This window comes from Mobula hypostoma, chromosome 8, assembly GCF_963921235.1.
Source record: "Mobula hypostoma chromosome 8, sMobHyp1.1, whole genome shotgun sequence".
NCBI lineage: Eukaryota > Metazoa > Chordata > Chondrichthyes > Myliobatiformes > Myliobatidae > Mobula > Mobula hypostoma.
In genome coordinates, this window is record NC_086104.1 from 57,226,335 (window position 1) to 57,235,083 (window position 8,749).

The 8,749-nt window shown below is 43.3% G+C and overlaps 1 protein-coding gene across 4 annotated transcripts in view; it reads right to left on the reverse strand.

Annotated features, from left to right (window-relative positions):
* Positions 1 to 1,853, reverse strand: part of LOC134350551 (reticulon-4-like) — an 80,638-nt gene extending 78,785 nt beyond the window's left edge. For 3 of the 4 annotated variants that reach the window (XM_063055885.1, XM_063055886.1, XM_063055884.1), the window contains exon 1: positions 1,365 to 1,853. In XM_063055885.1, coding sequence (XP_062911955.1) covers positions 1,365 to 1,704 — 340 coding nt within the window. In that variant the 5' untranslated portion in view covers positions 1,705 to 1,853. The remainder of the gene's footprint in view (positions 1 to 1,364) is intronic. The other variant, XM_063055887.1, reaches the window with a different exon arrangement.
* Between the last annotated feature and the right edge of the window lie 6,896 nt (positions 1,854 to 8,749).

The window sequence follows — 8,749 nt, forward strand, 5'->3', positions numbered from 1 at the left end:
TGAATTCCACAGATTCACTACCCTCTCACTAAAGAAATTCCTCATCTGTTCTAAAGAGATGTCCTATTCTGAGACTCCATATATCTGAAAAAGATTACATTGACGTGATGCCTACTCAAGTTTCATAGAAACTTCTGAGACGAATTATCTCTTAGTTTAAACAGGAAAATTTATTCATCATTTTCATCCGGCATTGGGGGGAAATATGGCACTATGTTTTGTGATCAGCTGGAGTCGCTACTTCCAGGCAGTCTTTGAAAGAGTCAAATTGATCTGGAGGTGAAAAAGCACTTTGTTTGCATTTCAGATTTTCAGTATGCGCAGTACCTTTCTTTTGTGGGTTGAGGCAACATTTGCCAAATAAAGCAGAGCCAGTCAAACCTAACTGCAGTGATTGAACAATTCGGGATGAAGAGTCTGCAAACGATTTCTGTGGTACGTTTTACTTACTGGGAAAAACATTTAGGAACCATGAATTTTAAATTGAAACTGCTTCTGATCAATGTGACTGCAAACAGAAAGATTTCTGACATTTTGAAGGATGAAACGTCAACTGAGGATATAGACCGAAGTCCCACCCATCACGGCTAATAGTAGACATATTAGCTTCCGTCTCTAAATGGCCAGAATACTGTCAATCATCTGGCGAGAGGAGACACGTGCAGACAATCTCTTTCGTTCAATCAATGGAGACGAATACAAATCTGCATCGTTCGAGCAAGACTCTCGTTTCCTCATTTCATGTTACCCGACTTATAAACACGAAACGAGTGTCACACAAACCTGTACAAAATGTTAAACAGTCCTCGACATCACAACTACGATGACTTGCACTGTATTTGTCTAACCCAACTAATCATACTTCAATTTCCCAGTATTTACACAAATTTGTTCCCCTCCTTAGTATTTATCCGGTTCCCTTTAGGAAGTTTATGCTACTTCCGTCATCTACCCAACAGCAGGCCATTTTTATTTTGCCAAGTTTGCAACTTCACAAATTCAAAATCCAATAATTAATTATCAAAATGGTCGACATAGGATAATGTTCCACCCAATACAGCCATGGAGTCTCCCAGTAAATGCAAGAGTGAAGGATTTTTTCAGATAAATTAATTAGAAAAATATAGAATTAGCTTAAGTGGTCTTAAGGTAAAACTGAAGCTTGATCCTATTCAACAGTAGAACATACGCGAATAGCCTACAGTTACCTTAATTGTTAAAGACTTTTTAAAATGCAGAATGTAAAATTTCAGATTTACTAAAATTTGTCCTTCCTCGCAGCTCTTAAACAGTTCTTGCTGTACACCCGCCATCCCACCCCACCCTGCCCTGCCTACCCGGGTGTTGCCATTCATAACACTCACGTATTGACTCTGGGCGCTTCCTCGCCAGCTCGGTGGCTGCACCAGTCTCTGAGGTGGAGTCCGGCTCGGGCCGACCTCTGGCGGGTAGAAGTGGGGGCGAGTCGTCCTGCCATGTATCGCTGGTGACATCGTTGCTTTCTGCGGGCTCGGAAGTCCGAGGCGCCGGGACCGGCTGAGCTGCAGGGACAACGGGAGGGACCACGGGCGCGTCGCCAGCCCCGGGCTTGAGAGGTTGCAAATCGTCTGGGCCCTTCTCCGCACCTTCATTTCGAGTGTCTTCTAAAATGTCGTCTAGACGCACGGAGGACGAGACAGAGGGAGACTGAAATTCCTCCGACATGGTTCCGACTCGATTCCTTTCTTAAACGAAACTTAACTATTCACCTCCTGCAACGGGCGAGCCTTGCCTGCTCCGGCTCAAAGGTTGAGAAGTGCGCCACTGGACTGAGGCAGGTGTTACTCAGCAAAAGCTCGGCCCTCTTCTCTCGCGCGCGCGCGCTGATTCGTAGAAGCCGAAGTGCCTCGATGCGGCCGAAAATCTCGACCAGCCTCTGATTGACATCTGATAAGACCAATAAAACAAAAGCGAGCGGCAGCGAGCCCAGAATCATTGGCTGAATCTTGACCAATGAAATCTGAGCAGTTTGAACTTTTTACAGTACTGTAGTTGGTTGGTTGGGTTGGACAACCGTTGACCTCTTAATGTAATACTGCGCCATAATGGGAGAGGATTATTTTTCACTGCTTGAAGGTACCAAAAATCAAATCAACAGTAACAGTACAAAGGGAATTCAGATAATAATGAGTTCCTCCAGCATGTTGATTCAAATAATAAAATTTATAAGAAATGTGCATTTGTTTCTTAATTATCTACTTTATAGCACATTTATACTACATTTATTTTAGATACCTGCCACGGCCAGCATTTACTCTATATTTCATAGTGAGATTGAGAAGGTGACCCAATCTTTTGAACTGTCACAATTGGATGGTACTCCAAACATACCACTGGATAGGAATTAGCAGGATTTAGAATTAGCACCCAGTGGTGAGGAAGGAACAATTATATATGTATGCCAGAGTGGTTTATGGCTTGGAAATGAAGATGGTTTTCCCATGTGCCCATTCTCCTTTGCCTTGCTGGTGGTCAGAATCATGATCTGAAGAGATGTTTTCAGATTAGCCTAAACTTGTAAAGGTAGTACATTTTCTGCATATGCTCAGTACAGCCATTGTGTGCCCAAACAGAAGATGAATGTTTAAGGTGATGGATGGAGTACGAAACAAAGAGCTATGCTTTTGCGGATGGTATTGAGGGGCTAGAGAATGGTTAAAGATCCACTCATTCAGGTGAGCTGAGACTATTCAATCACTCCACTTTGTAGATGAAGGAAAGGCATTAGTGTGAAAAGAGGCATCAGTCGTTACTCACCTTTAATGTAGCTGACAGCATGAGTTTCTGGTCAGTGGTCATCGCAAGGATGCTGATGGTGATGGGCCCTGCTATGATTAGGGTAGGTGGTTGGTTTCCTCATTAGAGCTGGTCTCTGCTTGGCACCACTGTGATATGACCATATTGTGTAAGTTATCAGTCTCTGCATATTGTCTAGGTCTCGCTGAATACACATGTTGACTACTTCATCTGGCAAAGAGTTGCAGATGAAGTTGAAGCAGAAACATTAAGGCTCCAAGAATAAATTGGGAAATTATAGGCCAGTGAACCTGGCATCAGTCATGATAAATTATTCCAAAGTATTCTAGGAGACATGATACAAACTGTAACTATCTGGATAGACAGGACCTGATTAGGGATCGTCAACATTGCTTTGCGTGTGGTAGTTGGTCTAATCAGTTTTTTCAGGAGGTTGCCAAGAAGGTTGATGAAGGACAGGTGATGGACATTATCTACATGGATTTTAGCAAGGCCTTTGAGAAGAAGACTGGTCCAGAAGGTTAAGTCACTTGGCATCCAAGATTAATTAGTCAATTGAATTCGATATTGGCTTAGCGGGAGAAGACAGAGCGTAATAGTACAGGGTTGTCTCTCTGAATGGAGGTCTGTGAATAGTGGTGTGTGTGTGCCACAGGGTCCCTTTTTGGCTGTTATCTATTTAATGATTTAGCTGATAAGGTGGTAAACGGAATCAGCAAATTGGTGGATGACACCAAGACTGGGGGCATAGTGGACAGCAAGGAAGTCTACCAATGCTTGCAGCATGATCTGGACCAGCTGGGAAAATGGACTGAAAAATGACAAATTAAGTTTAATGCAGAAAAGTGTGAGGTGTTGCACTTTAGTAAGCAAGCCAGGTTAAGACTTACACAGTGAATGTTAGGGCTCTGAGTTGTGTAGTAGAACAAGGGGACCTGGGAATACAGATTCATAATACCTTGGAAGTGGCATCACAGATTGACAGGGTCATAAAGAGAACTTTTAGCACACTGGCCTTCATAAATCAGGGCACTGTGTTGGGATATTATGTTGAAATCATATAAGATGTTGTTGTAGATGTAATACAATTATGGAACGACAAAGATATATCATGGATTGTGTTAAAACTGTGATCTGATTTGACAAAACAATGAACTGAAAGAACTCTCTAAAGGTAGCTCTGTGCTGGAACTATGAGAAGCATTCATGGTCCGGATCGGGGTCTCTTTAAATTTACTTTGTTTATGTTATGATCCGGACCGTTGACTCCCTGTTTCCCTTTGGTTCCCTGTTTTCCCTCAGCCTTGGTGATTAGAGACAATTCACTCTTGGCTGAACCGGTAGTTTATAGTCTCTGGCTTTCAGCTGTTTGGCGTGAGAGCGTTTGCAAAGTCACCAAAGGTACGGCATGCCAATGTCATCTGGCCGGAGCAAGCCTAGTCTCCGCCCGAAGCGAGTGCCAGTAATTCACCTTTCCTCACCGGAGCAACCCTGTCAAGTTACCTCGCCAAAGCGATCCTACAACGTTTCCTCACCGAGGTGGGTCCATCAGTTAACCTGCCAGAGGGAATCAAGAACTGCTGTCTACTGTTCTCGGGCCGAGTCGAGAGCTCGCTACTACCCGGAGGCTCCAAGTCAAGTCCTGGCCCTGGTGGCATCCAAGTTCCGAGTCAAGTCCTGGCCCTGGTTGCATTCAAGTTCCGAGTCAAGTCCTGGCCCTGGCGGTCTGTGATTCCTGTTCTACCCCCCTGACTGAACCCCTTCTCTGCCCCTCTCACCTCTAGCCCTCATCTGCAGCCCTCGCCTGCACCTCGGGCTAGTTCTATCGCCGGAGCTAGATAGGTACTGTCTGGTGTTCTTTCGTGTTGGTCTTGTCTTGTCCTTGCCTCTGTGGGGTAAGTCAGGCCGTCATGCCATTGCCCCATGGGTGGTCATGTCTTGTCGTGTCTCGTCCTCGCCTCCGTGGGGTAAGTCAGGTCATCTTGCCGTTGCCCCGTGGAGGGTCATGAGTCCCAGCCCTATGTCCTGTACCCAAGGAGGGGTCCTGACTCTGTGTTCTGTGTATGTGTCCATGGTTCCATGTACCTGCTCTCCTGAGACCGAGGCTCTGTTTTTCCATGTTCCTCCTCTCCCTAGCCCATGTCATGTCCATGTCTGGTTCTGGGGGGTTCGAGCCCGGGGCACGACCCAAGTACTGGGTCCTTGCCCAGTCTCAGGCTCGGAGTCCATAACATAGCCTCTTCATGTCTCTGCTAGTTTTGGGATCCGATTCCGAGTCCTAGCCCAGACCCCTAGTCCCAGCCTAATCGTAGTCCTGAGTCCTTGTCCAGGTCGCTATTTCCTGCTCCTGCCTTGCTCTCCTGGTATCGAACAATAAACTAAATCTAAGTAACCTCACAAGATGTGTCTTGCATTTGGGCCCACCCTTGCTCCCAATGCCCCCCAACTGTGACAATATACTGAGGATTCAGACCAAATATGCTGTGTAATAAGACTGTTAGATTAAATTAATTTTTTGAGATAGTAATAGGAGGATCCATGGGGCATTTAATGTTGTTTATATTAAATTAAATGCACTTTGGCTCCTCCAAATGCAGGAAAATTGGATGATAGGCATCTTGGTCAGCATGGACAAGTCGAGCTCAAGGGGTGATTTAAATTAAGTTACAGAAATAGGCCCCTGAGCACAATTCATCTGCGCCAACTAAGATCCCTATCTTCCAATTTTCCTGCATTTGGCCCACAACTGGGAACAAACAATGTACTGCAGCCACTCAGACAATGCCAGACAAAGGTGAATAAACATTTTTTTTCTCCATTCTTTATTAGGATTTGACATCGCCAGCAAGGACACCATTTATTGACCTTCCCTTATCAACCTCTCATCTGTGTGGCTTGCTTGGCCATTTTATGGAGCCATGATGAGTCAACGAAATTCTTTGTGTTTCATTGTGTTTGGCAACACAATTAACTTCTTGGCATTTTTGTGCAAAAAGTAAAATATCAGCATTTGAATTGCTTCAATCTATTTATCCTTCATTATGAATCATTAAATATTAATATACCTCAAATATTTCCACAATTGTGCTGTATGTTCTTTTTAAAGTAACATTATCTGTGTAATTGTTTAAAGTTTAAAAAATATTGGCACAATTACAAAATAACAGTACTGAAGTGAGCTGATACAGATATTTGCAATCCAGGTTCTTTAAGTAAACCCTGCCTTGCTGCAGGGAAGTAATCCATTTTGTTTTTCAAGCCTTGGCTTTTTGGAGGAATATGGTTCTCTTTGAGCTTGAATACACAAAGTGGATGTCCTCATTTTTAATCTATGGAGGTATATCAATGTTAAATTATGCATAAAAGAAATGAATGCAAACTCCAATCTCAGAAATATACTCTAATTCTTATCAAAAGGGTAATGGTTCATGGAATTCTATCCATTAAGCTGAATTGGCTCCTGGGATGATCTAACTTGATCTGATGTTCAGCCATGGCAGTCTACATGTACAGGCATATCTAGACTGCATACCTACTTCAGATTCTCTGTCACAATCCCATGTGAGAATTTATGTTGACACCTTTCATTCTTCGGACTATCAGCTTGCATAGATAGGATGATACAGCTTGCAATGCACCCAGACACATCATCAGTGATGTAACCCGGGGTCACCGGGTGTTTCGGGTCTTTCAACATCAGACACCCTCATCCAGATGACCCAGCTGGGGTTGATCAGGCCCCAACTTGTGCCTGAGTAGCATTATGCCATGGATCACCCCTCCTGATCAACAGCCATGTCGAGGCTTGTTCTGCTGCCTCTATGGTGTTCCTGATGGCTTTCCTGTTCTGGGCTCCTGAGATGCCCACCTGGCTGTAGGGGATTGATCGGCAAACCTTCTGCAGCCCACCTCAATAGGCATACAGTATGCCCGCCATCCCTTGCTGCAGCACTCCTCCATCAAGTCTTGGTACACTGTCTTTTTCCTTTCATAGGCCTCCTCCATCCAGTCTTCCCAGGGAATGTTCTGCTCCAACGTGACCACCTGTCTAGATGAATCTGAGTGCAGCACTATGTCTGGTCTAAGCATGGTCGAGGAGAACTGTCCAGGGAATCTGAGCTGTTTCCCCAGATCGACTCTGAATTACCAGTCCTTTTCTGTTCCTAGGAGGCTGGTATGTGCCTCGGAGTGAGTTTGAGCCTTCTTCCCTTCCTTGATAAAAGCAATTGCTTGTTTTGCTGGGTGTTGGTGTTTGGCCTGGGCAAACGCTGTACACAAGATGTAGCCACTGGTCATGGCACCAATGATAACGCCCCACCCCCAGGGCTTTTGAGCAACCCCTGTGGATGTGCTTTAATGTCCCCTTCTCTCGGCATGCTGGTGTTTCAGCCTCGCTCCAGCAGTAGAGGCTTGCTGGGCTTGGCAAGATGTAATAGACCGCTGGATCAGGAACTTGACGCAATGGGGTTCAGTTCGCCAAATTTCCCCCCACGAGATGTTGCGCCATGTTACCTGGTCCCATCTTGTCCACACACCTTGTTGCTTTATGCCAGCAACCTTGCTGGCACATAGCTCCTCCACAGCAGCTCGCACCTCCTTAATCTCAAATTCATTAGAATGTTTGTGGAATAATTAAAGCTGTCGTAATGGCATATGAAAATTCTAATTACAATTGGATTCATTTGAAATCTTTCAATTAATTTCAGTTCATACTGAATTATAAATAATTTTGGTGATAATTTTTCTTAACTACACTAACAATGTACGAATGAGACAGAAAATGAGAGATTTCACTTTATCTTTCATGAAAGTGATTTTCAGATATACAGAGAATTTTTTTACAATTCTCACTATTTTGTCAAAGGTGATCAGATTTAGATCAGCCCACCTCACAGAATATAGACTTGACTCTTTTTTCTCCTGTATTGAGATCCCTTACTGCCTGGTACTGAAGCAACTGAGGAGGAAATCTTTATTAAGAATCAATAGGGCTATTCATTGGATCTTTATTAAGCACTTTTCTGTGCAGCATCAACAAAGAATTATTCAGCTCCATGAATAAACAAAAATAGGCGAGTACCAAAGTCACCTAACTTGGTGTATTCCAGTTCTGGTGTTCAGGCCAACCTTTTAAAACATATGTGAAGATATAAAGTGACATAGTTGCATTCTCTGAAGTGATAAATCAAAAAAGAAATCTTTTTAAACAAATATTCACACATTGTACATCTTTCTGATATACCACTGAAATAATGAAATTAAACCCGCTTCTGTACTTGCTTTATTATCACTGGCATGTGACGTGAAATTTATTAACTTAGCAGCAGCAGTTCAATGCAATACATAATCTAGCAGAGAGAGAAAAAGAATAATAAATAAACAAGTAAATCAAATACGTATATTGAATAGATTATGAAAAATGTGCAAAGAACAGAAATACTGTATATTAAAAAAAGTGAGGTAGTGTCCAAAGCTTCAAAGTCCATTCAGGAATTGGATGGCAGAGGGGAAGAAGCTGTTCCTGAATCGCTGAGTAAATCTTTTGTAGACATTATGAAGAAAACTACTTACGATATACTACCTTACGGTTCATTTACTTGCAAGCATTTACAGAAAAATTAAGAAATAGTTTATAAAAAAACTATACATAAGCGAAAACAGACAATCAATGTGCAAAAGAAAACAAGCTGCAAATAGAAAATAATACTGAGAACATGAGTTGGAAAGAATCCTTGAAAGTGAGTCTGAAGATTGTAGACAACAGGAATTCTGCAGATGCTGGAAATTCAAGCAACATACATCAAAGTTGCTGGTGAACACAGCAGGCCAGGCAGCATCTATAGGAAGAGGCGCAGTCGACGTTTCAGGCCGAGACCCTTCGTCAGGACTAACTGAAGGAAGAGTGAGTAAGGGATTTGAAAGCTGGAGGGGGAGGGGGAGATGCAAAATGATA